Source organism: Mustela putorius, unplaced genomic scaffold (genome assembly GCF_011764305.1).
Source record: "Mustela putorius furo isolate JIRA1106 unplaced genomic scaffold, ASM1176430v1.1 tig00000174_pilon_pilon_pilon, whole genome shotgun sequence".
Taxonomy (NCBI): Eukaryota; Metazoa; Chordata; class Mammalia; order Carnivora; family Mustelidae; genus Mustela; species Mustela putorius.
In genome coordinates this window covers 26,149,869-26,176,089 of record NW_025421304.1, presented here as the reverse complement: position 1 = coordinate 26,176,089, position 26,221 = coordinate 26,149,869, and the positions used below count along the sequence as shown (strand labels likewise).

The following is a 26,221-nucleotide window of genomic DNA, read 5'->3' as shown; positions in this document are numbered from 1 at the left end:
TCCACTCTCCAGGGGTTCCGCTACTAAAGCTTTAGCATCTGGAAATTTCTATGAATGCAAAGTCCCCCTCCACCCCCACCCATGACTTCTGTGCTCCCTGGTCGGTAAAGAAAAGAGACCAGAAACACAGAAAAAAATGCAGTTTATGTGCAGGGCTCAGTAATGGAGAAGGACCACAAAGTAGCAGGGTCTTGGTTCTGCCTCTTCCAAGGGCACCAGGAAGCCCAGAAGGGGGTGCTGCTTCAGGCCAGCCCCTCAGGTAGGCTGGCTTCAGAGCCAAGCAGGTCTCAGGGGGAGGGATTGGCCCCGGGGCCTAGGTAGGAGGCTCGGCTCTCAGGGGTGCTGTAAATGGTTAAAGCTCCAGGAAGGCTGAGAGTTGGGCCTCCCAAAGCCGCTTGGACATCCAGCAGGAGTGGTGCCCCAAGGGTGGAGTCCTTCCCTAGGAGGATTGGGCTGTGCTCAGCAGAGAGAGACAGCTCTTCCTCCTCTCTTGGAGGAAGGAGAGCTTCACCTGTCCTGCCTGCCGGTCAGTCAGGATGAAACATCCATTCTCTACTCTCACCCACCGGCCAGAGCATGGGTAGCCTCAGTAGCTATCCCAGGGGCAGCCTGAACTCCCAGTACTTCCCTTCAAAACACAAACTGTTCAGCCCACCCAATCCTGGCAGCTCAGACCAAGGTCCTGAGTCACCACAACTCTCACCTGGCCCTGGAGAATTTAACCCTTTGACTGCCAGCTCAGTCTCACTCCTCTCTGGACCCAACGGCTGCATCTGCAGAGGAGAACCCCAGGAAGCAGTTGGGGAGGAGAGTGGAGGAAGGGAGCTGGGGCTCTGGCTGAGGGCTTGGTTCAGTAACTCTAACCCTTGCCCTCCCCACCTTCATCTTACCAGGGACAACTCCATGTCCAAGTCCATCAGGGTCCATTCTCGCCCTTGGGGGCTGGGGCCCAGCACCTGGGGGAAGCGCTCAGCCAGTTTCCCCTCCAAACAGACCCCACTCAGGCCCCCCTCCCCTCTGCCCTGTGCTCCTGCCCTGCTGAAGGTATACTCACATCCAAGGGCCCTGTGGGCTCCACACTTTCAGTGGGGGGCTGAAGCAACATGGGAGGTAGCAGATGCTCTGGGCTCCGCACCCCCCTCTCCAGGCCCAGAGTTCCCCTGCACACAGAGAACTGCTGTCAGCCTGCAGTGTTCACCCCACATTAGGTTCCTAAGGAACCTGGATACATCAGGATCAAAATAGGACAACTACAAGATGGTAGGAGAGGATTCCCCACATAGAGGGTACTTAAGGAGCGCCTCTGCTTCCTAGGTTTGACCTGAGGTTTGGATTATGGAACTGGGGTCTTGGGATACATGTCCCTTTTGTTTGGAATTGTCAGCACCCATGGTTCTTAAACTATAGTGTACTTGTCAGTGTTTCCAATCACCGAAATAAACTCCGTTACAATACAGGTTGGGGGGGGGCGGGGCACCTGGGTGGCTCAGAGGGTTAAAGCCTCTGCCTTGGGCTCAGGTCATGATCCCAGGGTCCTGGGATCGAGACCCCCATCAGGTTCTCTGCTCTGCAGGGAGTATGCTTCCTCCTCTCTCTCTGCCTGCCTCTCTGCCTACTTGGGATCTCTGTCTGTCAAATAAATAAATAAAATCTTAAAAACAAAAAACAATACAGGTTCCAGGGCTCTACCCTAGATAGACTGATTGATCTGATGGGAGCTTCTACTTTCCAGGGCATTTTGATGCTGGTACTCTTTAGAGTAACTCTGAGAAATCTGGTCATCATATTGCCTCACCTCCCCCTCAGCCACAAGGGGTAGGCAAGGCTGGGAAGTTAGTTAGCGGTGGTCTACCTGCAGAAGAGGCCCCCAGGGCTCCCAGGCAAGAACGGACGCTTTGCTCACCTGTCAGATACCTCCCTGGGACCCCTTGGTTCAGGCTGTTGGGCATTCCTGGGCCCCTCGGGGCTGAAGTTCCCTTTCCCTTCCAGGATGGCCTGCACCACAGCCACAGGCAGTGGCGGGGGGGCTGTCACGCAGAAGTCACACTCGTTTGGGGCCAGGGCCAGCCCGGCCTCGCCTTCCCCCCCTGGGCTGGCCGGCTCTTCTTTGAGCAGTGCCAGGCCCTTCTCCCTGCACCAGAGAAAAGCTTCAACCAGACTCCGGCACTGACCTCCCCCTTCTCTCCACAGCCATCTGGGCTGCCAAGCCCTCCCCTACAAGCTCTCCAGAGGGCGGGCCTGTCTGTCTTACCTCCTGCCACTTCTGGAAGGAGAAAGCCTGGTCCCATCAGGGGATGGAGAGTCTTCGTGGATGTCTGAGATGATAGGGCCCCTGGCCCTGTGAGAGCTGCTGAGGCCCGAGGAGGTCTCTGGGAGGGGCTGTAAATAGATGACTGAGCCCAGTCCTTCCTCTCAAGCAATAGGGAGAGCCAGAACCTAACCAGTACCCACATCTACCAGGTCTGAGGAGTAAGATTTGAGGGGGAAGGCTTAGTCCATGCTGGGGAGCCTGGGTTTGGGGTGGAGCGGAGGGCGGGGGCTGGCCTCCATGTTCTCTTCCCATTAGGGAATGGGGGAAAGGAATAGGTTCTCCATAAGCCCACTTTTGCCCTAGGGAAGGGAGGAGAAGAAAAAACCTACCGACTGGATACAGTAGGGGTCCTGCAAGAGGGCACCAGGTAGGGGACAGGCACTGAATTTGGCTGGTGTTGGGCATGAGCTCCCCTCCTCCAGCATCAGGGACCTGTGCAGGGGGCAGGGCAGCTACATCCCCCAGGCCTCTCAGCCTGCACCTCCCTCCCTCAGGCCCCAGCAGCCAAGTCAGCAGAGCTGAGGCCTGTTGCCAGGGCATCAGTCACATGTTGGAGGCAGAAGGGGCTCCCCCCAGATATGGGGGCCTTTTGGGGGTGGAGAGGGGAGGGAGAGAGCATGGTTTGAGCCCCAGACCCTCTGCTGTTGGGTTGGGATGTTTTGGAGTGAGGAGGAAGGGACTGCTAGGGGTAGGAATTTCGGGCTAAGGTCTGGAACACAGGGATCTGGGAATGGGAGTACTTGGTAGGATTGGAGGGAGAGAGGGAAAGTCCTGGAAGGGGGGACCTTGGGGAAATTCCCATGGGTTGAGGAACACTGTAGTGCCGGGAGGAACAATGAGGATTCCTGGTGAGAGCTGCTGGAGGAGAAGGAGTCCCCGCATGGGACCTCTGGCAGGGAGGTTCCTGGGAAGTGTAGGGGTGTGTGTGTGGGGGGGGGGTGGACGTCCCTGACTTTCTCACTCACAGCTTTCTCTTAGCTCCTGCGCTGCTGGACCCTGTCTGAAGTGGCCCAAAGAGGCACTGGATCAGCTAAAGAGGAAGCAAAGAGTTAATTCATACTTGGGACATTGTCCCCACCCAAAAAGGCACTTCCAGGTGGATTTGTTCAGGAGTGATAGAGAGAAGGGTAGGGGGAGAGGAACACCTTTCCAATGACCCGGTGCTGCTGACCATGGCTCTGCCGCAGAGTCACCACCTCCCTCCATAAGATCTCGTTCTGCCTGCGGGGGAAGGCGTGGGAAGGTGCTGAGGCATCTGAGAGTCCTCCCGGTTACCACCCCCCACAGAATGGCAGGTCTAAACCCACGACCACTCCGATGAGCATCGATCCGCCCAGAACTGAGTTCCACAGCTCAGCCTCTTTGGACGGAGGCACTAAGAAATGAGAGAGGAAGGAGCTGTCCAGAAGAACTGTCTGGCAGCCAGTGTTCTCTCGCCCAGACTCCCCTTCTCCCTCCCAACCCTCCTACGCCCCCTCCCCCCGCACTGCCTGAGCTCCCGCAGCCGCGCCTCGGTGCTCTCCTGCACTCCCCGCAAAGCCTGCACCTCGCCCAGCAGCCGGCCCAAGTCCTCGGGGCGCCAGCGGCCGTCGTCGCTGCGCAGCGCAGGCACCTGCAAGTGGGAGGCACCGTCAGTTCAGAGTCTTCGAGAACAGGGCTAGCCTTCTCGACACTTCCACGCGAGTTTGCTGGTTCCCGAAGGCCGCCCCCACCTTGCGCCGCACACGTTCCAGTAGTTGTTCTCGGCCGCGTACGAAGCTCGGGTGCTGAAACTCGACGTGGTCGCGCTCGGGCCTAAGCAGGCCGCCCTGCTCAATGCTCACCACCTTCCGAAAACCATCTAGGGAGGGGGGAATGGGAGCGTAAATTGCCCCCCCCCCCCCCCGCTCACCAAGGCCCTCGCACCCACTTCCCTCCCGGTCCTAGGAACTCACACATGTTGAGCTGCCGCACAAAGCTTGCCATGTTGCTGTGCTTGAAGTATTGGGGCAGCACTTCCTTGGCGAAGCGGCTCTGGTCGCTTACGAGGAAACTGGTCCCGCTCTGCCAAGAACGCAGCCCGCCCACCCACGGTGCGGGCGGAGACCGGACGACACAGTGAGCCGTGCCGCTCTCGGCCAGGCCCGCGCTTTGGCGCGCGCGCGCGCGCGCACACACACGCACACACACGCACACACTCGTACTCACGCTGGAGACCCGTGCCGCTCATGAAGACATGGGACAAGCCCAGGCCAGAACCAGCTCTGCGGCCTAACCTGGAGCGACCACAGTCAGTCCCTACCCTAGCCAGACCCACACTCCGTACTGGGTTTTGGGAAAGAAAGAGCAGAAGCCAGACTTCCAACCCTGGACGGGTCCCAGACCCAAGACGCCACTCCGATCCAGAACCAGACCTAGCTCTTCCCTTCTCCAAGTCTCTGTTTTCCTATCTGTCTGTTGGGGTGGGGTGGGAACTAAATGACCTCAAAGATCCCTCAGGCTCTAGGTCTCCAGAAGGCGCCTACCCTTTCCTCGGTCCGGAGGAAGTCGCCTCCTCTTCATCTCGCACAACCCCTCCAAGTTAAACTACACTGGACAGCTGAATCGGGAGACCCATAGCCCTGTCCCAGACAGGGGTTGGGTGGGCGTGGATGTTCACTGACGTGGAAGGATCCTGGGAACCACTGGGGAAGTCACGGGGCCCCAGCCCTCACCGGGCTCCAGCGGATCAGGTGGTCGGTCCCCGGGTCTCCCACCAGCGCCCATAGCTTGCCGAGGAACGCAGGCACTGGGCTGGGGCCCGGCTCCGTGGGCAGCGCGGCTGGCGCTTCCTGCATGGCGCAGTCTCGGCCGGCTAAGAGCTCGGGCCGGGTGCCGCGGGCTTGTGAAAGCCGCGGAAAGTGCTGCGTTTGCCGCCCGCCCCGCCCTACTCCGCCTCCCCGCGCGGGGTCAGGTGGGGACCACGTGCGAACCCGCGGGGCGGGGCTCAGACCTCTGCAGCCGCACCAGCAGACCGAGAGGGAAGGCTGGGATCGAATGTGAGTGGAGGGGTCCGGTGGGGAGGAAGACCCGGGTTCTAGTTCCACCCTTCTCAGGCCGTTTCCTCCTTTGCTCTTCGGGAGAAATCACCCATGCGCGGCCCGGTGTGGGCTGGAAAAGCCCTAGAAGGCGATAGCCATTGCCTGGATAGGAAGGGCAGATAGGAGCAAGGGGTGTGGAGAGCGGGTGCGGAGAGAAGCTGGCACCATCCCGCAGAATTCTGGGGCGTTGTCATTCCAAGGATGCGGAGTGCCCTGTCCCTGACCTCGGTAGCCGCATCGGTACAACTGATCGATCCCGTGCCAGCCCGGTCGGGTCCTTGCGCCTCTGAAGTTTCCCCGCCCTCCCCCTTCAGAGCCGGCCCCGCCTTCCAGAGGACGCGTGTTGCTACAGGATTTGTTTATTTCACACTCACACCCGAGTCGCCACAGGAGCCAGGGTCCTCTCTCTATCCGCCCCCCTCACGCGCCAGGGCCGTGGAGCTAGCGCAGCGTCAGCAGAGGAGTGGGACTGGGGGAGGATGATCCCATTATGGAGATCCGTCCAGTGGACTCAAGACGCCCTGGGATGGTCCCAACGCTATCCTACATGCGCTCATCTTCCAGAGGCACAAGACGCAACAGAGACCCGAAGGAGCGGGCTGGCAGTTGGTGCACGCCTGGACAAATGCATCCAGCATCTTAGCGGCCACATATATACTGGAGAGGCGACCACCCCATCACGCCACAGGCGTGGGCAGCCAGGGATGGGGCTCCCGCGTTAGTTTGAGTGTGTAGCTGCGCAGGCGCGGACAATGCGCGCGGAAGGCGTGCAACACAGAGGGTCGTACCACGCAGAAGCAGTGTACTTCGCGCAGGCCCGCGCAGCGCGCCGCCAGCAACTCCAGTGCGGCGTCCAGCTCCGCTGAGGCAGCAGCGCGCACCTCAAGCGCGCGCAAGGTTGCGCCGTAGTAGCGCGCTGCAAAGCACACCGGGCCTACCGTATCCCCAGAGAGGCTGAGGCGTAGCGCAGCCACTGGCACGGCAGGTTGTAGGACGCGCGTCACGCTCTCAGCGGGCAGCGCTGGCTCCAGCTCCAGCTCCACGGCCAGTCCTGGGTGGCGGCGGCGCACCGCGGCCCAGGCTTCCTCGGGCAGGCGTGGCGCGCGTGCGTCCTCGGGGCACGCGCACCGTAGGGCCAGGAGAGCGAAAGGCGCGCGGTCCGGCGCTGCCAGCACCTGGAGGGCAGTGCCGGACAGGCTAGCTAGGTGTAGGCCGAGGGCGCACAGGCGCGGGCATGCTTCTAGTAGCTCGAGCACAGAGTCGGGCTTCACGCTGCCTACCAGCGTACAGTTGTCAAGGAAAAGACTGCGGAGCTCGGGGCAGCCGCGTGCCGCCTGCAGAACCAACTCGTCGTCCAGCGTAAAAGGCAAGCGCCTAAGGTCGAGGTGGCGCAGCGCGCACGCGGCCCGACATATAGCGTGCACGCTGTCCAGGATGTCGCGGCCTGCATCGAAGAGCGGCTTTTCTCCGCGGCACTCCAGGCGCAGGCTTCGAAGTCCCGGGGTGCGCACCGCCAGGGCGGTTAGCAACTCAGTGGCCGCCCGGCGGCTCGGCTCCCTCGCCGGCTCAAATTCCAGTCGTAGGTTGTGAACATGGTCCAGGCAGGCAGACAGGTATGGCAGCAGCGTGCCTTCGCGCTCGCAGTCGCAACTTGCAGTTAGAACAGTGGTGAAAAAGGCATTGGCCGCAAGACGCCTCTGCCCATCCCCACTTCCTGACACCCCACACATATACCTCCCAGTCCTGGTCATGCCAGGTTGCCCCCAAATAGCCACTGATACTAAGAGGGAACTCCTTTGGACGATGTCAGATGCGCCTGCCGTGAGTTGAAGCCCTGGCAGGGATAGCCAATGGTATTTCAGGAACTCAGCTTTCTCAGGGGGCTAAGCGTCCTCTAGACTGTCAGATTCCCATTGTGCCTCTGCTACTACTTAGCTGAGTGACCTGTACGGGGTAATTAAATCAATCTGCCTCAATTTCCTATCTGTGCAATAGAGATAATTCTGCCTATCACTACATAAGGTTTTCGTGAGGATTAAATTAATATATGTAAGGTACTTAGAACACCAGTTGGTACATAGTACGTGGTCAACAAATATTAGTAATGATTATGCTTTTACATGTAGATATCCCCAAGCCCTGACTCCATGAGAAAGGGAGAAGGCGGGAGACGGAGGAGTCTGCTCACCTGATGGTCGTGTCGTGCCACACCATGCTGCAGGTAGCAGCAGCAGCCCAGGCTCTGCAGACCCTGGCAGCAGCTGCACGGTCCCTCAGAGACAGGTGGCGAAAGATGAGTGCCAGCACCTCCTCTGGCAGTTGCTCTCCAGGCTCGGCCATGATCCTGCAAGAGATGGGAACTCTGCCACTTCCAGAAGCTCTTGCCTGGAGAGAGGGGCATCTCTGGGCTCCAGAAAGCCAAAATGTTGAGGGGACGACCAGAGCCTATGTGTGTAAAGGCTTGTGGCCCAGAAACTGCTACATAATTTGCAGAGCCCAATGCAAAGCTGAAAATATTATTAATAATTTCAAGTGACAGCAAAACATTTAACCAAATTATTAAACAAAGCATGAGGCCCAGTTTCACTTACTGCACAGGTCTCAGATCCATGATCGCCCCTGGTTGCTGAAGGATTTCTGATTCTCCTTTATACTACCTTCTCACTTGTTGAACAAATCTATCTACATTTTATGCTACACTAGAAGGAATGCAACCACGATCTGCGTACGAGGTTGATAAAGCCAAACATCTGGATTTGGAAAATGCTGTTCGATTTTTCTCTTCGCCCCTAAAGTTTTCCCTGGGGAAGGTGGAGGGCAGCTGCACCTGCCTTGACTCGGGACAAAGCTGTCCTCCCCTCCCCACCCCACCCCAGCTCAGAGAGCCTCCTGTCTCCCTTTACACACACTCAGAGCCACCGGGACCACCCAGACTAGTCTTCCAGACACCTTCCAGAACTGCTCTCTTCCCAGCTTCTGTTGAGTTCCAGGTTAGTACTGGATCCAAGCCTCGCCTCAAGGGCTATTGAAATGAGGGCTTCTCAGACGGCGGGGGCTATCAGAATAATCCGGACACTTGTTCACAATACAGAGTCTACCGGCCCACCTACTAAATCAGGCTCTCGGGTAAAAGTGGGGCCCAGGAATCTGAAGTTCAGCAAGTATCAATTGCCTTTACAGGTCCGGAGTTGAGAGACCTCATCCCAAGCCAGTCACTAGAGAGTGACGCCTGGGTTAATAGGGCGGGGGCATTGGAGAAGACTTCTAATTGGCGGGGACCACCAGCCAATCAGGAAGCGGGGGAGGGGTGGGGCACAGCTGAATCCGCTCGAAGAGGGGGCGGCGCGTTCCTTTCCTCCACCTCACTGGGGAGACGTACCGGGTGCTTCCAAAGAAAGGCCGGCTGGGTGGAGAAAAGCTTCGGGTTCTGGTGCCTGAGGGGTCCTGGGTTCAAGTTTCAATCCTGACTCCGGACCAGTCCAGGCTCAGGGCGGGCAGTTTCGGTTCCTCTGGAGTTCTGCAGACCCATTCCAGAGCGCGGCCTTTATCGGAAAGTGTGTCCTCATCAAAGTTGCCCATTTTAGGGTGCCTGAAAGTTTTCCTACACAACGTTTCACACCACTTGCCAGTTTTCTAGTTCCCCGTATTTTCCAGGCTAACGGTCCCTTACTGCACCTTGTATCTCATGTATCCTGGGGCTTCAGATACCCGCGGCCAGGCTTGAGCTTGGACCCACCGGCACCCCGTTCTGAGTGTCAGGGAGTAGGAGAGGTTAGAGATCATCCCGCTCAAACCCTCCCCACCCAGACGTCACTAGAAAATTGTGGTGCCCAGGGGGTGCCTCTTTGTTGATTCGTCCGCTCCCTGCTTGAGAAAGCGGGGTAGCTCTCACCCTGAGCCCCCTACCCCTGGGATCATAAGAGCCGAAAGCGCCCGAAGTCTTTTCCGGTGGCTCTTTACGCCTTCTAACCTCGGGCGCCAATGTCTTACCTGCTCAACGGACCAGGTGGGCTTTGCCCAGAGGCTGGGGACTGGCAGCGAAGGACAGTGGGCGGGAAGAAACCGAGGGGAGCATTGGGGGCGGGACGCCGGGGCTGACTGGGCTGCTGGGGCTGGGGCACCACCCCTGCGCTCCGCGCACACCCGGAAGCATCCTAGTCCAGTGGAGCCCAGCGGGCGTGTGAATCCGAGCTGGGCCAAGGCCGCCAGGTTAGTGCAGAGGGTCGGTGGGCTTCTCGGTGCTGGCGCGAGCAGAGGCGAATCCTGGCTCAGGAGGGTGGGCGCAGCTCGGTGGTCATCCGCGACTGCCCAGGCCAGTTGGTGGCGGCGGCCTGTTGGGCTGTTTCCGTGAGAGGCGGCAGAGAGCGTACGGACGTTGGCGTTCGCAGGTTCCTTGTCCCAGCTGAGGTCCTTCGAGGGGGTGTCAGGTTCCTGCTGGTTGGAAGGCGGGCTGGGCCTGATTCTGAAAATGTCTGTGGACAAAAACCTGTTCCCGCCCCAGCCAGGTGAATATGCGACCCCAGCATGAGAGTGGGCACAACTGGAGTCAGGGGGAACTTCCCTCGGGAGCTTGGGAGCAGGCCAGCTGAGTAGGGAGCGCTCCAGGATGGATGCAGCCCTTGAGGGACCACCCGGCCCAAGGCGGAGCTGCCAGGGGGTCGTTAGGCTATATTAATGGCGCGCTGTGTCTGGCTGGCCCCTGGTGGTAGGGGCCTATTTTCTTGAGTCGGTACCCGCTAGTGGCTCACAGTCTCAGCTCAGCCGAGAGTCCCCAAGATCTGGCCCGTTTCCACCCTCAGAGAGGCGGACTCCCGGTGGGTAAGGCGCGGGGCTTCCCGAGGAGGGGCTTCCGTAGGACACGTAGGAAGGAGTTCCCCAGCGGACCAAGGGAGCCCAAGGTCCCTGTCCCAGTTATCTGACCCTCTGAACCTCCAGGCCGGCAGACCCTTTTGACTTCTCGCATTTGTCCATTAGTGAGTGTGATGGAGCATCGCCTCTTCCTCCAGGTTTCCAGTACCCGCCCTGACAGTCCTGACAGGCAGACTTTGGCTGGGTCCTGCCCTCACTTCCGCCCGTGGGGCCCGATCACAATGATGGGGTCAGCAACTTCTAGTCATGGGGCTAAGAAGACAAGGAAGGGGAAATGTTTCACAACAGGTTCCCACACTCTTCTACCCTCTGGTCCACTCCCTTTGGGCTCTAATTCCTTTCACTTGTCTTGTACTGCTCTTGGTCCCACTTGTCACCTATAGAGTCTTACCCCATTTATGGTTTTTTTTTTTTTTGCTTCAATTTTATGTCACCTTTAAAAAAAGATTTTTATTTTATTTATTTGACAGGCAGAGATCACAAGTAGGCAGAGAGGCCGGCTGAGAGAGAAGAAGGCTGAGCAGAGAGCCCAATGCAGGGATAGATCCCAGGACCCTGGGATCATGACCTGAGCTGAAGGCAGAGGCTTAACCCACTGAGCCACCCACGTGCCCCTTTATGTTGCCTTTTAATACAAGGGACATAGGTCTATTTTACTTTTGCTTGTTGCTAAATACAATGAAAATAAGAATCTCCCTTCTCCCCACTCTCTTCCCCACCCTCTGCAGAGGTAAACAATGCTAGCTAGCTTCCTTTTAATTTCCAGACTACTGCTTTGGGTAACCTCACAAATATCAATATGGTTTCTACCGAAAGGTTATGGGGGGGTGGGCACTCAAAAGGTATGTCTCCTGTGCGCAGACAGAGGGTGGGATGGACCATCACTAGGTACCATTTCTCTTGCCAGGTCTGGGTGATGCTGGGGAGCCCCTGCACAGTTACTGTCCCAGCTTTGGCTCTTGGGTTAGGGTGTGGCAGCAGATCTGAAATGCAGCCTCTACTTTTAGCTCAGGATTCCTGCTCCTTCCTCATCAAGGTCCAAGGTCCAAGGTCCAAGGTCCTAGTTCCTTGTGGTCCTAGTTCCTTGTGGCAGCAATAACCCCCTTCCCTGTCCCTCATGTAAATGGGTGCCAGCTGGGGCCCACCCCATCTGTTCTGCCCAGAGCAATGACATCCAGGGTGCTCACAGCTAGGGCTCAGTACCCCCTCCTAGCCTACTATATATAAACGCTGGAGATCAGAGATAAAGAAGTGTGACTCTTGGGGCAAGAGGTGAGGTCTTGAGCCAACATTTCTGGGACAAGGATGGAATGTTGCCTCAGGAGGGGTGGGGAGGAAGAGGCAGGGCAGTTCTATAGCCTCACAGTGCAGTAACAGGGAGGCAGTTAAACTGAGGAGGGTCAATGAAGTGGTTTCCTGGTTGTGAATTCCCCGCCCTCCCATCATGATCTAGGGGCTAGGATTTTGTCAGAAGATAGAGGAGATATGAGCACCAAGGGGCTCTGGCTCTGTCTGGACAGGGAGGAAATCTGTGATAAAACAATTTGAGTTGCATAGGACAAGAGTCCAACTGTAAGGACTTTGACTTTAGAACAAAAAGGAATGATTTAAGTGACGTAATTGAGAAGTTCAGGGTGCAGCTAGAGCCAAGAGCATAGCATGGTTAGGCATGCACCTCTTTTTCTCTTGGCTCTGTATCCTTCTGTGCCAGTTTAATTCTCTGCCAGCAGCAGCAGAGGAGTCCTGTCCTTTCTTCCAGCTCAGTCCCATGGGAAGGGAAACTAGTGTCTCTCTTCTTTATAGGTCCAGCCACAGTTGCAGGCTGGTTCTGACTGGTTGGCCCAGCCTAAATCCTATGCCCAGTTCTGAACTAATCACTTTAGAAAGGGGAGTAGAGTATGTGGATTTGGCCAGGCCTATTTAACTTGTGCATACCTGGAATTAGGGAGTGGAGTTAGGGCTCCTAACAGGCACATGGGTTGAGAAGAGGGTAGAGGGAAGGCCTGAAAGGTGAATCAGGATTAGGAGAGGGAATCTGGGCAGGTGAAAACTACAGGTGTCCTTTGAAATGGACCCAGGAGGTATGTAGTAGGAATGCAGGTGACAAAACCTAGCAAGGGCTATTGTCCTGAAGTGATCATGGGGGTTCAAGTTTAAGCTGAAGGCATACCAGGATATGGGTTCTGTTGGCTATGGGGCCTGGGCACTATCCAGGATAAGGATGCCTCCTGTCAGCTTTGAAAGAGTGACCACCTGGCCTGAGGAGAGGGCAGACCTTCTCTGCCACCACCGCAAGGGAGTACCTCACTTTTTCTGCCACTGTGACCCTGCGCTTTCTCTGGATAGTGGCCCGGCACTCCTCACTGCAACTCTGGGCTGAGCTGTGCTGTGCTGTGCAGGTTTAGAAGCACAAGGGGCTGCCTGTAAGAGGATGAACTTCCCCTCACAAGTGTCCTGGCTGGGAGCGGGGGTGGGGGGGGGGGCAGCAGCTGAACCACACAGGACTGGACAGTTTTTGTCCAGGGCTGGGTGGGGGGTGATCTGGATGCCTGACTATCTGTTTCTCCAGGGGACAAGATGGCGACTGGGTCAAATGGGCTCGACGAGTGGGTGGGCAGCGCATACCTATTTGTGGAGTCCTCGCTGGACAAGGTGGTCCTATCTGATGCCTATGCTCACGCCCAGCAGAAGGTGCCCGTGTACAGAGCTCTGCGGACTGCACTGACAGGTGTGTGGGTGGGCGGGTACTTGGAGAGGAATTGGGAGGGTTTGGGCCTCTTGTGGGCGGGACCAGGGGCTGAGGCCCCACCTCCTCAATTCTTTGGGTCTGTGCTTAACTACCGAGGTACAGAAAAGATTTTAAGGGGAGGGGGGAGAAGAGGAGAGGGATGCCTGGCTTTGTCTTCTCTGTTTACACAGGTGTGCCCTTGGGTGTCCCGTGTCTGTGTATGATCTACCTATATATGCACTAACGTCCCCACCTCTCTATGCCCCGCCAACTCCCCAGACCAATCAGCTCACTGCTTTCTACTAATTACGCTTTCTCTCTTTTCCTCTCTCACTGCAGCACTCCTTGCCCAAAACCCCTCCCCAGTACCTACCTTTTGGGAGCCCCCCTTTCCCATCTCAGGGCACAGGCCACAGGAAACTGAAACCGGTTGGGGGATCTGCCTCCTTCCTGGGCAGCGGGAGCCACAGTTAGTAGAGGCCGAAGACCTGACACCTTCTGCTCCTCCGACGCCCCGAGGCTTGCCGACCTGGGCACGGGCCCCTCTCTGCTGCAAAGCTTCTCACCAATCCCTTTTGCCTACCCTCATTTGGGGCTTCGAGGATGGATCTGGGGAGGCACCCACTCCGTTGCTCCCTGTGATAGGTTCTGGCCTTCATTTTGGGTTGTTGCTGTGTGCCTCCCAATTTTGTTTCCCAGCTGGGAGCTAGGGTCAGGGAGGGAGTCTTTATGGGCTTCACCCCACCGTGACCGCTTGGAAAAATGGCCCCGCATGGGGACCGCCTGTCGCATGACTGTCCGCCTCCACAGAGAGTGGCGGGAGCCCAGACGTACTGCAGATGCTCAAGATCCACCGCAGCGAGCCCCAGCTGATTGTGCAGGTGCGTTTCCGCGGGCGCCAGCCCTGCAGCCGCTTTCTCCGCGCTTACCGCGAGGGGTCGCTGCGCGCCACGCTGCAAGAGTGCTTGGCGGGGGCTCTCGCCCTGCACTCTGTGCCGCTGCAACTGGAGCTGCGCGCCGGCACGGAGCGGCTGGACACCTTGCTGACGGATGAGGAACGCTGTTTGAGTTGCATCTTCGCCCAGAAGGTGCGGCTGGGCAGGGGCCAGTTTGGGGTGGGGCGGGGATCTGCGGCTAAGACGCCCACCGACGCCGCACTCCCCTCCCTAGCCTGACCGGCTCCGGGACGAGGAACTCTCTGAGTTGGAGGAGGCGCTCCGGAATCTGACGTGCGGCTCGGGGAGCCAGGGTGGCAACATGGAGGTCGTTCCAGCGCCCTCGCAATCCCTGACCACCTCTCTCTCAGAGGAGAAGCCACCGGCACCACCGCCGCCACCGCCTGTCCAGACTTTTCTGTTCCAGGGTCAGCCCATAGGTGAGGCGGGTGCAGAGTTGAGGCAGGGTCCTCGGGAAGAGGGAGTTTGGGAGGAGCAGGGTCTGGGACAGTCTTGGTGTTCCCGAGCTCACTCTGCTTCCCACTCCTCCCCGCAGTGAACCGGCCGCTGAGCTTGCAGGACCAACAGACGTTCGCGCGTTCAGTGGGTGTCAAATGGCGCAAAGTGGGGCGCTCCCTGCAGCGAGGCTGTCGTGCGCTGCGGGACCCGGCGCTCGATTCACTGGCCTATGAGTATGAGCGCGAAGGGCTGTACGAGCAGGCCTTCCAGATGCTGCGACGCTTCGTGCAGGCAGAGGGCCGCAGGGCCACGCTGCAGCGCCTGGTAGAGGCCCTTGAGGAGAACGAGCTCACCAGCCTGGCAGAGGACTTGCTGGGCCTCACAAATCCCGATGGCAGCCTGGCCTAACCTGGGTACCAGAAAAAGGGGGGATTGGCCAGTTGCCCAGCAGGATTTGGAGCGCCCGAATGACCCTCGGCTCCTTCTGCTGCTATTGCTGAGCTCCTGTCCATCCATGGGACTCTGAGACCACACTTGTAACCCCACTTAGCCCAGCTGTTGGAGCTCCTGGGCACTGTCGACTGCCTTCTCCAGGAGTTGGACAAGCACCCACCATTCCTGTTGCAGTGCCATTGGGGGTTTGCCCCCAGATACTGTGAGATTAACAGGGTGCCTGGGTGACCTGCTGCAGCAGTCTGCCCACCCCAAATGAGGGGCTTCTGGCCAGCCCTTACCTCTTCACTCATTGAACAACTACTCATTAAGCACTTGCTGTGTTCTAGCCATCATCCTGGGTGCTGCAAATACCGTGGTGAACAAGATACACGAAACCTGCCTGCCCCCAGTTTATACTCAGTGTCGGACTGCAAATTTTAAGCAACAGCAATAAAATATTACCTGTTTTTTAAAAAAGATTTTATTTATTTATTTGACAGACAGAGATCACAGGTAGGCAGAGAGGCAGGCAGAGAGAGGAGGAAGCAGGCTCCCCGCTGAGCAGAGCCCGATGTGGGGCTCAATCCTAGGCCCCCAGGATCATGACCTGAGCCGAAGGCAGAGGCTTAACCCACTGAGCCACCCAGGCGCCCCTACCCATTATTTTTTTTTTAATGTGAAAAATACAAAAAGTTATGGGGCACTGAGCAGCAGATGCCTAACCCAGGTTAGGGATTGGGCTTCCAGGGAGATATAGGAGTGTGAATAGAGTTGAGAGTGGGGAGTTGAGGGAATGGCAACATTCTGGGCATAGCCAGCCTCTGGTGAGGTCTTGAGGGAAGTTAGAAGGACAGAGGATGTTAGAAGAACAAAGTTTGGAGTGACTAGATCTAGGGGTGGTGGGTGGGCTTGCAGAGTTTGTGAGTATGGGACGCAGATAGCTCAGGATCTGGTAAGCCATTTGACAGATTTTGGATTTTATACTGAGGCCAGTGAGAAGCATTTAGAGGGTCTGGAGCATTAAGGTTGGGAGGCTGGTGAGGAGGGAGAGGGAGAGGTGGAGGGAGGGAGGGTAAGGGAGGCGGCCCAGGCAAGGGCAGTGGCTGCAGAGATGGAGGGAAGGGATGAACACTGACTGTGAGCAGTTTAGACTGACAGATAACAGGCATAGTGACACTGGATGAGCAGTGAGAGTGCAGGAAGACCTCAGAGTTTCTGCCTTTTTCAATCTGATGGAGGATGGGGCTGCGTGCTCAGGTAAGGGGACCCTCGATCTCCAGAACAACTTTCTGTCCACTGGGATCCCAGATCAGACCCTTTACTCACAGACCTACTTCAGAATCCCTCCAGTGGCACCATCCCTGCCAGTCTAGTCTGGCCTGCAGTGACCCAGGCTTAGTTTTTTCTGCCTGTAGGAGGCTATGCTGGTTTGGAGCACAAGGGACTAGGGGGCCAGAGGTACCTCTGGGGAGACAGACTGAGTGCTCCCCTGTGAGGGTAGAGCAGAGAGGGTTGGCCCCTGTCCTGTGTCCTAGTGGACAGATGGGGAGAGTGGCAAGGGAGGACAGAGCAAAGAGTCCCAGACTGAATTCCAGAAGACCTAGGGCAATGCTCTGAATTTCTGCCTGTATGTTGCTGGGCAAGTCACTTAACTCCCTGAGGGGCAGTGTCCCCATCTGCATGAGCAATGAGAACTGCTACCAGAGTTGTGAGAATTGAATCGCCATCTTGGTGGCGTGTGTGTGTGTGTTTTGCTGGGGTGGGAGGGGGACATGACAGAACCAGGAGTAAGAAGGCAGCCATATATTTGGGGCCGTTTATGATTATAGGTCCTGCCTGGTTGAACCTGGGCGGCTGGTGAGGTGAGGATAGGTGCTTCCAAGGATAGCTTGGGATCGTGGCCAAGTAGATGCCTAAGAGGCTCAGCCTCTGGGATTTGGGACCAGCCAGCCCTGGACTCCAGCTAGCACAGGCACTGCCTCATTCTGGAGAGGAGGGGGTGCGGAGATTAACAGAGAGGCTAATGTTTCTTCCTGCCCCAACAGAAAGCAGGTTTGGGGAGTTTGAGTCCACACCGAGACCAGAAGCCACCTCCCCCTCAGGCCTTCCCACAGAGAGCTGCCCGTGGGGATTCCTCTCAGAGATTAGTCTCTACTTGGAGACAGCGCTCCCCGTGGCGCCAGGGCGGAGCTGAGCTCCAGATGTCCAGGCGCGCACAGCTGGAGGGTCACGTGGTAGCAGCCCCGGCCCCCCTTTCCTGCCAACGCTGCATTTGGCCCAGGCCCCGTCCATGGCTGCCCTTGGGACCCTGCGCTGAGCCCCGGAGGCCCTGGCGTCCGGGGCTGCGCCGCTCCCAAGGGACAAGCGTGAGTGTCAGGATCCCAAGGACCAACGTGGTGGGTAGGGAGGGGTAGAAGGGATTCGGCTTCAGCGCCGGAAGGGCGGGTGGGGAATAGGGCCGAGCTCCGCGTCTCCCGGCCTGAGGGAACCCTGAGGGAACCGTCCTGGGCCAGCGCTGAGGGGGTGGGGATTGGCTACTAGGAGAAACTTCCAGCCCCTTCAGGGTACCCAACCCAGTGTGTGGGGGTGTGCCACGGCCCGGAGCAGGAGAACGCTGGAGGGGGATGAACGGCCGGTACCGGAGACCCTCGGCGTTTGGCCCCTGCCCTTCCCCTCGGGGAGAGGGAGGCCGGGAGCCCCTCCCGGCCAATGGCTTCCGCGTCGCGAGCCCCTGACTGAGTCTTTCCACAGGGGGCGCGGGCGCCTGCCACGCGGACATGAGGCGGAGGCTGCGCCTCCGCGGGGACGCGTCGCTCACACTGCTCCTCGGCGCCGCCCTCGGTCTTCTTCTCTACTCACAGCGCGAAGGCGCGGCCCCGACGACTAGCGCCCCGCGAACGCACAGGAAGGCAGCGCGGGAGCCCACCCCCGGACTCCGGGTCTTCCAGGCATCGGACGCAGGCGCAGCCCCAGCCCCGCCGGCCTACGAAGGGGACACACCGGAGCCGCCCACCCCCACGGGACCCTTTGACTTTGGCCGCTATCTGCGCGCCAAGGACCAGCGGCGCTTCCCCCTTCTCATTAATCAGCCGCACAAGTGCCGAGGAGATGGCTCACCTGAAGGTGGACCCGACTTGCTCATCGCGGTCAAGTCAGTGGCGGCGGACTTCGAGCGGCGCCAAGCCGTGCGCCAGACGTGGGGTGCTGAGGGTCGCGTGCAGGGGGCGCTCGTGCGCCGCGTGTTCTTGATGGGCGTGCCCAGGGCCGCGGGCACAGATGGGGCAGAAGCGGAGGGGGAGGGCACGCGAACCCATTGGCCTGCCCTGCTGCGTGCTGAGAGCCGGGCGTATGCGGACATCCTGCTCTGGGCTTTCGACGACACTTTCTTCAACCTAACGCTCAAGGAGATCCACTTTCTCGCCTGGGCCTCCGCGTACTGCCCTGATGTGCGCTTTGTTTTTAAGGGCGACGCAGACGTGTTTGTGCACGTGGGAAACCTGCTAGAATTCCTAGGGCCGCGAGACCCTGCGAAGGACATGCTCGCGGGTGATGTGATCGTGCAGGCTCGGCCAATCCGTGCGCGGGCCAGTAAATACTACATCCCTGAGGCGGTGTATGGCCTGCCCGCCTACCCGGCCTACGCTGGTGGTGGGGGCTTTGTGCTTTCAGGGGCCACGCTGCGTCGCCTAGCCGGCGCCTGCGCACAAGTTGAGCTTTTCCCCATTGACGACGTCTTTCTGGGCATGTGTCTACAGCGCCTTCGGCTCACACCAGAGCCCCACCCTGCTTTCCGCACCTTTGGCATTCCCCGTCCTTCAGCAGCGCCGCACCTGCGCACCTTTGACCCCTGCTTTTACCGGGAGCTGGTTGTAGTGCACGGGCTCTCAGCTGCGGACATCTGGCTTATGTGGCGCCTACTGAATGGGCCCCAAGGGCCAGCCTGTGCCCATCCGTGGCCTGTCGCTGCTGGCTCTTTCCAGTGGGGCCCCTAGCCACCTTCATGGTCCCAAGCTCCCCTCACTCAGGCCCAGGAGGACTATTGCCGTGTATGTAGTTCTTTCCCAGAGGTGGAAGATTTCAAAATCTAGCTCATATCCCCAGAAGTCTGCTTCCATAAGACCCCAGGGAGTTAAGATTGAGCTTGGGTCTTGCTGACCTACCTTACTGGGATCTGATGTAGAACCAACCAAATGGTAGCCCTTTGAGACATCTAGGGTTGAGGCCTTAGGGCACCAGGCTCTGCCAATCAGACATATTTGATCCTCCTAGTACCAAGTAGGTTTCGGGGGGCTGGGGATGGGTGGTTGCAGAGGCTCATAGAATCTGACCATACTGCTTGATTTGGAAGTCTTAGAGTGATCCAAATGCGGGTCTCTCTCAAGGCTGGAGGAGGTGTGGGGGCCTGGAACTGGCAGGCATTTTGTTACAACTTACTCTGAAGGTAGGCACTGTGCTTCCCACCTGCCCCTCCAAACTGGATTTTCAGCCCTGTACTGATCTTTAGATCTTCTTCTAGAGGTCTCCTTTCCCTAAGCCAACCCCTCCTGGGCCCTGGTCTGGCTGGAGCACCAGTGATGGAGGAACATAGGGACAACCAAGTGCACAGTCCTACCTGAAGTCTTTCTCTACCACCTAAGGATTTACACACACAACAATGCTAGTCTCCTACCAGGGGCTGTGCTGCCCCACTCAGAAGAAACAAGGAACCTAAGATGACTCCACCATAAAATATCCCGTATTCTTCACCCACTTTCTTAAAAATCAACACCTCCATGCTTATTTTAGTACAAATATCCCAGCAACAGCACATGGCGAGCCGCTGCTGAGGGCATAGGTCTTTATTGGAGGGGTATGGGCAGGGCATGAAGAAGGTTCCCCTATTCTAGGAAGATGGGGATAGTTCTGGCTGGCCCTACAGTGGGATGTGTGTGTGGGGGTCTGGCCAGGCCACAGTCCAAATGGGAAGACAACAGTCAGTCACAAAATTATGGGAGCGCCACATAAGCCTGGCTGTAAGTCCAGGAACCACCTAGAAGCCTGGGGCAGGTCCCCTGCACATTCATTGTTAAACTCTACAGGATGAGGCTGTACATGAGTTAATTACAAAAGAGTCATATTTACAAAAATCTGTACACACATTTGAAAAACTCACAAAATTGTCATCTATGTATCACAAGTTGCTAGACCAAAATATTAAAAATGAGATAAAATTATACATTTCTCTTCTCAATTCTTTTCAAAAGGATTATTTTTAAAGCACATATGCTACTTTCCTTAGCAAGACCCATGAAGACTGAGCAGCTCAGCCTTCCTTGAGCCCCCAGAGGCCTTGACCCATGAATGGACCTGGCCAGGGGACACTGCCCAGGGTTGGGGCAAGAGAGCCAGCCCACAGTGCAGAACAGAATGCTGAAACAATAAAAGGAGGAAGATGTCTTTGGCTAAAACTTTGGCATTAAATAAAAGAGGCAAACAGGATGGAAACATGCAGCCTGCCAGCCAGGTTGGGGCAGAGCAGGGGCACAGGTGACCTTGAAGGCTGGCTCCAAGAGGGGTAGGAACCCAGGGCTGGGCACCTATCTGGATGGTAAAAAGGTGTGTTTCAATGAGCTGGGCGTGCCTACTGGGCCTGGTAGGGAGCGCGTGCAAGGAAGGAACAGGGAAGGGCAGGTGGGCCACCTTGGCCACAGCCAGCTCATCAAGTAACTAAAGTGGATGTAGTGCAAAAGTCACAACCAAGTACTATGGACATGCTACCTGCTTGCCTTAAGGGTCACGTGGCAATGATGGGCCAAAGGCAGGACCTCGTCCTCGTCCCGGGTGCCTGTGTCCTTAGCCACAGAAAGAGTCCAAACTTTTCCCAATGTGTGTGGAACAGGAGAGACAGAATTCTGCCTCCATACATGTTAGTCGAGGTCACCTGGGTCCAGGTATCAAGGCTCAGAGTTTGTGCTTCTCTTTGCAGTCTCTGTCCTCTGTTGGCACCAGCAGGCTGAGGACGGACAGAGGAATATTTGGGCTTCTCACCCCATAGCAGAGCACCCAGTCTGAGCCCCACCTCAGAACATCACAACAGCCTTTCAACACTGGCAAGGTGTCCAAGAAAACCCACAGGGTGGCACACGGAGGCCCACTGAATAGGATGCGAAGCACAGCTCCATGGGGCGGAGGGGTATGGGTGGTGATGTCCTTAGGGGAGCTCTGCTGTTCTCAGGTGGGCACCAGGCCTGGGGGGGCCATACAGGGTCACTGAGGCAATATGGTTATTCTGCATAACCTGGTGTGGGAAGCAGACAATGAGTCAAAGGGGAGGAGTAGAAGGGATGTAGGCATGGTAGGCAATCAGATCCACAAAAACCACCAGTACTAGGGCTATGACTGCAGAGAAGGGATTTGGGGCAGCTCCTGTGCACAGGGCTGGGCTGATCCCTCAACATCCCCCAACTCATGCCAGGAGTCACCTCTGGTCCAGCAACTGCCTGCTCTTCCTGGGATACATAAACTTCACCATACCTACTGATCCAGTCCTTCTGGAGCTGCTGGGGGCCTAGTGAAGGTGTACCATCCAAAAGGGAGAAGAGGGACAGCCCATTCTGCCAAGCCAATGGGGCCTCTAAGGCTACTCACTCATAGCACACTCTTTCACATGGCATTCACAGATCCCCAACACTCCCCTGTTGAGCTCCATTTGCTCCCTGGAGTTCCCTTTCCTACCATATTTACATTCTCACATATGTGGGATCCCTGTTACCTCTCCTCTTGTTGGATACAGACTATCGCTTTAGCCTCCATGACCTAGAGTTTCCCCAAAACAGTTTCTGTACTCTTACTGTTCATTATGGGCAGGTCAGATCTTAGCAGACAGGGTTACTGGGGAAGGATTAACTCACCCAGCAGGGCTGTTAGGCCCTCCCCAATCTTTCTCCATCACTTGCCTGTCCCTGCCATGGCCACCAGCCCCTCAACACAGAGGGCTTACCTCAAAGATCATCCGCTGAAGACCAAAGCAGAATGTAGAGCCAAATGGGTTGGTGTTGTTTGGGGAGGAAGACCTGAGGCCAGAGAAGCCAGAATTAGAGGTGCAGTCAGAAGCTGAGGCCAGGCAGGGCATCCAGTCCCTTTTGGGATGGGGGATACTGGCCAGCGGTCTCTCATGACGGTCTGTTTCCCACACGGCCCTTGAGGTACCAGGGATAGTGATAGGTATCATTCAAACTCTGAATCCTACACAGTCCAATGAGGCACAGGAAGTTATTACACAGTGAGATTGGAGTGCCAAGTTAGGAGGGAGGAGCCTCAGGTAGCATGGCAACTGGGTAGACTACAGCATGTGGCAACTTTAATGGGAAAAAAAGAGCCCAGGACAGCCAGTGAAAACTTCCTTTTCCAAATAACCAGGGGTGAAAGGCCCCCCTACCTGGAGAGGCGAGCTATCCCCAAGGGGGAAACCTCTTTGGTGCAGGTGAACATGCAGAATAGCTGGCCCAGTGGTAATGTGCAGGATGGGGGGCGGGAAATATATTTGTGGCAACAACAGAAACTTCTGTCATTTCTAAGCCCCAGGCACTGCTAGGCTTCCCTAAGTCTTCTGGGCTGTGAGGAGCAGGATGGGGTGGTCAGAGCTAGCAACCTCCCACTCACCTGTGCAGGACAACAGGTTTCTCCACAGGGTGGCCCAGGAGCTCCTGGATGTTGTCCCACTGCAAAAGGGATGGGGTCAATAAGGGATTAGCAGGGACCTAGTCATGCCCCTGACCAATGGCTGGCCCCGAAGACATGGGCCCCAGACTGCTGGCAGGCTTACACCCACCTCAGTTTGGGGCTACACGAGGTGGGAAAATAGGAGCTCACCTTGCTGTAGGTTGTGCATGTTTCTGTCTGACCGTCTGCATTTTCTGAAAAGAGAACACCGGGTGGGATGATATCTGGCCTAGTCTACCTATGACCCCAGCCCTAGGCAGAATCCAGACCTGGCCACCCTGTGCATTGGGGTTGGGAGTACAGAAGGAGGACAGATGGGCTATTTCAGAGTTCCTGAATGAAAGAGGGTAGAGAACCAGCAGGGGACAGCAGTCATAAGGCTGATCTGGGAGTACCTGGATAATCATGTGTAGGAAATTCTCCCTATCAGGGACCAGCAATCCCATGATCATAGGAAAAAACCATGAGAGCCTCCAGGAAACCATAGGCCGAGCATAAGGCAGCCCCCAGAACACAGAGCCCAAGCCAGAGGAGCTGAGCTATGGGCAAAGCTGGTGGGCAAAGGCTCCTGCTACCATTTCTGTTTGGATCACTGTGTCTCTACAGTATGAAAGACTAACTTCAAAACCCTTTTCTTACTCTGAGGATATTCACTACTCACCTTTCTTTATGGCTAGTGGGATCTTGAACTCACAGCGGTGATAACTAGAGAGAGAAGCCAGATGGATAAAGTCTGGGCCCACAGAGGCCTGACTACCCGCGCGTCTCAACCCCGTACCCCAGCAAACACAGAATGAGCCCACCCCTGAAGCTCTGGCTCTAGGGTCTGAAGACCCTGTCATCTTGGATAAGATACCAAGCTCTTTGAACCTACTTCCCTATCTGTAAAATGGGTATAAATGGAGAGACGTAAGGAATCAACACTGTACCAGGAACAGAGTAAACACTAAGGAAATGTTCATTTCCCACAAAACTGTAAGAATTTAGGTACAAATTAGTGAACACTCAAAGCCACAAGCTCTCTTTTCTTGGGAATTTTCAACCCAAAGCTCAGTTCTTGGGAGGGACAGGTATAGGTATACTCACATGTTAAAATTATAATGCCCAGGGTAATTCGTGTGTAGGACAAACTTCTTCACTTTGTGTGTATTTGCATCAAAGAGGATATCCTGGGACAGAAAACAAGGACGTCCAAGTAGGGAGAGTTACTGAGGCTGGGCAAGGGCCTTTCCAAAGGCATGTTCAAAAATAGCCACTCCATAAGGGGGATGCGTCTGGGCAATAGCTTTCTCCCAAGGGGACAGCTGAGGCCAAGCAGCCTTAACCAGACATTTTCAGTGAAGGGGGCACCCAATCATCTGCAAGCCCCCCATTCCAAACCTTGTAGCAGCAGGCCCAGCAGACCCATGCTTGGGAACTCAAACACATCATGGAGACCTTTCTTAACAAACACCTGATTAAAAACTCTAACTGAGCACAGATTTTTGCTTACAGGCTACCAAGAAGATTCAGAGACTACCTGAATTTCCAGGAGCTCAAAGCACCTAACTATTCCGAATGTCATGACTGGCCATTAGGCCCTCTCCGTGGGAGTCAGCAACCCCTGGAACTGAAGGTCCAGCCTCTCACCAGAGCTCAGACTTGGATCTGATGCTGCCACCGAACACTTCTTCCTATCCCCCACACCCTCCTCAGTTTCGTATCTTGACAGCTGTTCAGGCCTGTGACCCCAGGGTTACCTCTGACTCCACTTTTACATCCTAAGTCTTATTAGGATTGGTCCATTTGTTCCATCTTCTTTGTCCCTTACAATCATTGCCCCTTGAACTCGAGAGGTTCAGCTTACAAAGTACCATCCCGTCCTGCCACTGTCCTACCCTTGAATTTATGATCTCACTGCTGTTCCCTCACTACTCCTGCTTCCACTTTTTTTTTTTTTTTTTTTTTAAATTTGACAGGGGGGGAGGAACGCCTGGGTGGCTCAGTTGGTTGGACGACTGCCTTCAGCTCAGGTCATGAACCTGGAGTCCCGGGATCGAGTCCCGCATCGGGCTCCCAGCTCCATGGGGAGTCTGCTTCTCTCTCTGACCTTCTCCTCGTTCATGCTCTCTCTCACTGTCTCTCTCTCAAGTAAATAAATAAAATCTTTAAAAAAAAAAAAATTAAAAAAAAAAAAAATTTTGACAGAGGGGGTGGGAAGCAGCAGGCAGAGCAGGCAGAGGGAGAAGCACAGTCCCCACTGAGTAAGGAGCTTAATGTGGGGCTTGATCCCAGGACCCTGGGATCATGGCCTAAGCAGGAGGGAGATGCTTAACTGACTGAGCCACCCAGGTGCCCCCATTCCCACTTTGACCCTTTTTTATTCTCCCTGTTTTGTGACTCCATAAAAGGCTCCTATGTTCTACAAATGTGCAGATCGCAAACTATTAACCTGAATGAATCCCACAGCCTCCATCTGAGCAGCATGTTACCCTCAATAAAGAAGCTAAGACATACCAGGGAACCAGTGTTTCTGAGCAATCTCAGTGGCAGGGAAGGCCCACTTTTGAGTATCACTGCAAGACCACTGGGCAAAGCCAGCTGGGGCTAGTTTCCCCGCTGCCAGGCATGGCTACAGCTCCATGTGGACACAAAGGTGTGCCCAGTACATGGTCCACCACCACAGAGATGAAATATTTCTCAAAGGAATCACAACTTACCACTCCAAGAGTGAAGTAGTTAAAAAAGTAGTCATTGCACTTGGATGGAACTTGTTTATGAGGGGAAGGAGAATGAATTTTCATCTGTTGGGAGAAAAATAACAACAAATTAAATCCCAACTGCTTAATGTGGTTCTCAGATTAACTAAAAGTCTACAAACAAAGCAAGAGTGTCAAAGTCCCTGCTACTGGTGCTGAACAATGTAGCCAGCTTTGGTTGACAACAGAGGGGCCCTGGTCTCCCAAGAAAACGCAGGACAATCTGACCAACAGCATCAGGAAAGAGCTTTCAATTTAATTCTTTATCAGTTTTAACAGAACAGGTTCTATGGAAAAATAACAAACAATTTATATTTATTTGATATTAAGTTAATATTGATTTAAAAAGAAGTACGCCTGACTGGCTCCGTCAGTAGAGCATGTGACTCTGGATCTCAGGGTTGTGAGTTCGAGTCCCACCTTGGGTGTACAGTTTACTTAAAAGGAGACTGCCTATTTGACTTTATGAACACATTTCCCCTACCTTGTCTTCTGACTTATAGAAGACCTTGTGTGGAGAACCAAGCATGCTAAGAACATCTTGGCAGGAATCACCAAAATACACTGAACGTTCAAATACCCGCATCTTGGCATCTGCTAATAGACCAGGTCCACAACCTACAGAGAATAAGGGAAAGGTGGTCAGGTTCCCACCCAGAGCTTGAGATCCTACAACCTAGTGCCAAGGGGGCCCCAAAGAGGCCAATGGCTGAATGTTGCTTTATTAGTTCTGGCTGAGGGCAAGCCTGCATGCAAGCAGAAATACCAAGTCACAAGCGTTTACAATGCTACAAGAGATCACAATCTACTTGCAATAATCCCAGAGGCAGGCACCTGGGTGGCTCAGTTGGTTAAGCATCCAACTGTTGATTTCGGCTTAAGTCATGATCTCAGGGTCACGAGACTGAGCCCTAAGTCAGGCTCATGTGGGGCATAGAGCCTGCTTGAGATTCTCTTTTTCCCTATTCCTCTGTCCTTCTCTAAAA

The 26,221-nt window shown here is 55.8% G+C and overlaps 5 protein-coding genes across 13 annotated transcripts in view; 2 read left to right on the top strand and 3 right to left on the bottom strand.

The window, feature by feature from the left end:
* Nucleotides 1-125: 125 nt before the first annotated feature.
* On the bottom strand, nt 126-5,572 carry HSF4 (heat shock transcription factor 4). 6 transcript variants are annotated; one of them, XM_004744341.3, is made up of 13 exons: nt 5,005-5,572; nt 4,246-4,354; nt 4,024-4,151; nt 3,799-3,923; nt 3,457-3,532; nt 3,277-3,341; nt 2,641-2,743; nt 2,252-2,393; nt 1,904-2,027; nt 1,055-1,160; nt 891-956; nt 704-773; nt 126-439 (listed from the first exon to the last, which is right to left on the bottom strand). In XM_004744341.3, exons 1-13 carry the CDS (start codon nt 5,125-5,127, stop codon nt 288-290), a joined length of 1,389 nt encoding a protein of 462 aa, XP_004744398.1. In that variant the 5' UTR covers nt 5,128-5,572; the 3' UTR covers nt 126-287. The 6 variants fall into 6 exon arrangements, with proteins under 6 accessions (XP_004744398.1, XP_004744397.1, XP_044932089.1 ...); XM_004744340.3 differs by having other exon boundaries at nt 1,904-2,131; nt 2,252-2,379; XM_045076154.1 differs by having other exon boundaries at nt 1,904-2,131; nt 2,252-2,379; nt 4,816-5,148.
* A 141-nt stretch (nt 5,573-5,713) lies between these two features.
* On the bottom strand, nt 5,714-9,476 carry FBXL8 (F-box and leucine rich repeat protein 8). Of its 3 annotated transcripts, XM_004744344.3 has the most exons (4): nt 9,361-9,476; nt 8,750-8,912; nt 7,559-7,714; nt 5,714-7,020 (listed from the first exon to the last, which is right to left on the bottom strand). In XM_004744344.3, the coding sequence occupies exons 3-4, from the start codon at nt 7,708-7,710 to the stop codon at nt 6,048-6,050; spliced, it is 1,125 nt and encodes a 374-aa protein (XP_004744401.1). In that variant the 5' UTR covers nt 7,711-7,714; nt 8,750-8,912; nt 9,361-9,476; the 3' UTR covers nt 5,714-6,047. The 3 variants fall into 3 exon arrangements, with proteins under 3 accessions (XP_004744401.1, XP_044932090.1, XP_044932091.1); XM_045076155.1 differs by lacking the exon at nt 8,750-8,912 and having other exon boundaries at nt 9,361-9,447; XM_045076156.1 differs by lacking the exons at nt 8,750-8,912; nt 9,361-9,476 and adding an exon at nt 8,477-8,713.
* On the top strand, nt 9,476-15,273 carry TRADD (TNFRSF1A associated via death domain). Its single transcript, XM_004744348.3, has 5 exons — nt 9,476-9,579; nt 12,809-12,967; nt 13,778-14,055; nt 14,138-14,342; nt 14,459-15,273. The coding sequence occupies exons 2-5, from the start codon at nt 12,817-12,819 to the stop codon at nt 14,767-14,769; spliced, it is 945 nt and encodes a 314-aa protein (XP_004744405.1). The 5' UTR covers nt 9,476-9,579; nt 12,809-12,816; the 3' UTR covers nt 14,770-15,273.
* A 1,753-nt stretch (nt 15,274-17,026) lies between these two features.
* Nucleotides 17,027-20,011, top strand: B3GNT9 (UDP-GlcNAc:betaGal beta-1,3-N-acetylglucosaminyltransferase 9). 2 transcript variants are annotated; one of them, XM_004744338.3, is made up of 2 exons: nt 17,027-17,162; nt 17,548-20,011. In XM_004744338.3, exon 2 carries the CDS (start codon nt 17,574-17,576, stop codon nt 18,786-18,788), a length of 1,215 nt encoding a protein of 404 aa, XP_004744395.1. In that variant the 5' UTR covers nt 17,027-17,162; nt 17,548-17,573; the 3' UTR covers nt 18,789-20,011. The 2 variants fall into 2 exon arrangements, with proteins under 2 accessions (XP_004744395.1, XP_004744394.1); XM_004744337.3 differs by having other exon boundaries at nt 17,027-17,192.
* The window catches only part of PHAF1 (phagosome assembly factor 1), a 29,916-nt gene continuing 23,267 nt past the window's right edge, over nt 19,573-26,221 (bottom strand). Inside the window, exons 10-17 of the mRNA XM_004744339.3 lie at nt 25,720-25,853; nt 25,197-25,280; nt 23,584-23,666; nt 23,159-23,202; nt 22,648-22,691; nt 22,438-22,496; nt 21,776-21,848; nt 19,573-21,073 (exon numbers count right to left, since the gene is read on the bottom strand). Of these exons, the coding sequence (XP_004744396.1) occupies nt 20,987-21,073; nt 21,776-21,848; nt 22,438-22,496; nt 22,648-22,691; nt 23,159-23,202; nt 23,584-23,666; nt 25,197-25,280; nt 25,720-25,853 (608 nt within the window). The 3' untranslated portion in view covers nt 19,573-20,986. The remainder of the gene's footprint in view (nt 21,074-21,775; nt 21,849-22,437; nt 22,497-22,647; nt 22,692-23,158; nt 23,203-23,583; nt 23,667-25,196; nt 25,281-25,719; nt 25,854-26,221) is intronic.

Excerpts from the sequence above, each read along its gene's own strand:
- B3GNT9 (XM_004744338.3), top strand. The coding sequence starts at position 17,574 with ATGAGGCGGAGGCTGCGCCTCCGCGGGGACGCGTCGCTCACACTGCTC.
- TRADD (XM_004744348.3), top strand. The coding sequence starts at position 12,817 with ATGGCGACTGGGTCAAATGGGCTCGACGAGTGGGTGGGCAGCGCATAC. Across the intron at positions 12,968-13,777 it reads TCTGCGGACTGCACTGACAG|AGAGTGGCGGGAGCCCAGAC; the intron begins GTGTGTGGGTGG and ends CCGCCTCCACAG. Across the intron at positions 14,056-14,137 it reads GTTGCATCTTCGCCCAGAAG|CCTGACCGGCTCCGGGACGA; the intron begins GTGCGGCTGGGC and ends TCCCCTCCCTAG.
- HSF4 (XM_004744340.3), bottom strand. The coding sequence starts at position 5,127 with ATGCAGGAAGCGCCAGCCGCGCTGCCCACGGAGCCGGGCCCCAGCCCA. Across the intron at positions 4,152-4,245 it reads TGTGCGGCAGCTCAACATGT|ATGGTTTTCGGAAGGTGGTG; the intron begins GTGAGTTCCTAG and ends CCCCCTCCCTAG. Across the intron at positions 2,380-2,640 it reads ACCCCTACTGTATCCAGTCG|CCCCTCCCAGAGACCTCCTC; the intron begins GTAGGTTTTTTC and ends ATCTATTTACAG.
- FBXL8 (XM_004744344.3), bottom strand. The coding sequence starts at position 7,710 with ATGGCCGAGCCTGGAGAGCAACTGCCAGAGGAGGTGCTGGCACTCATC. Across the intron at positions 7,021-7,558 it reads TGGCACGACACGACCATCAG|TTGCGACTGCGAGCGCGAAG; the intron begins GTGAGCAGACTC and ends TCTAACTGCAAG.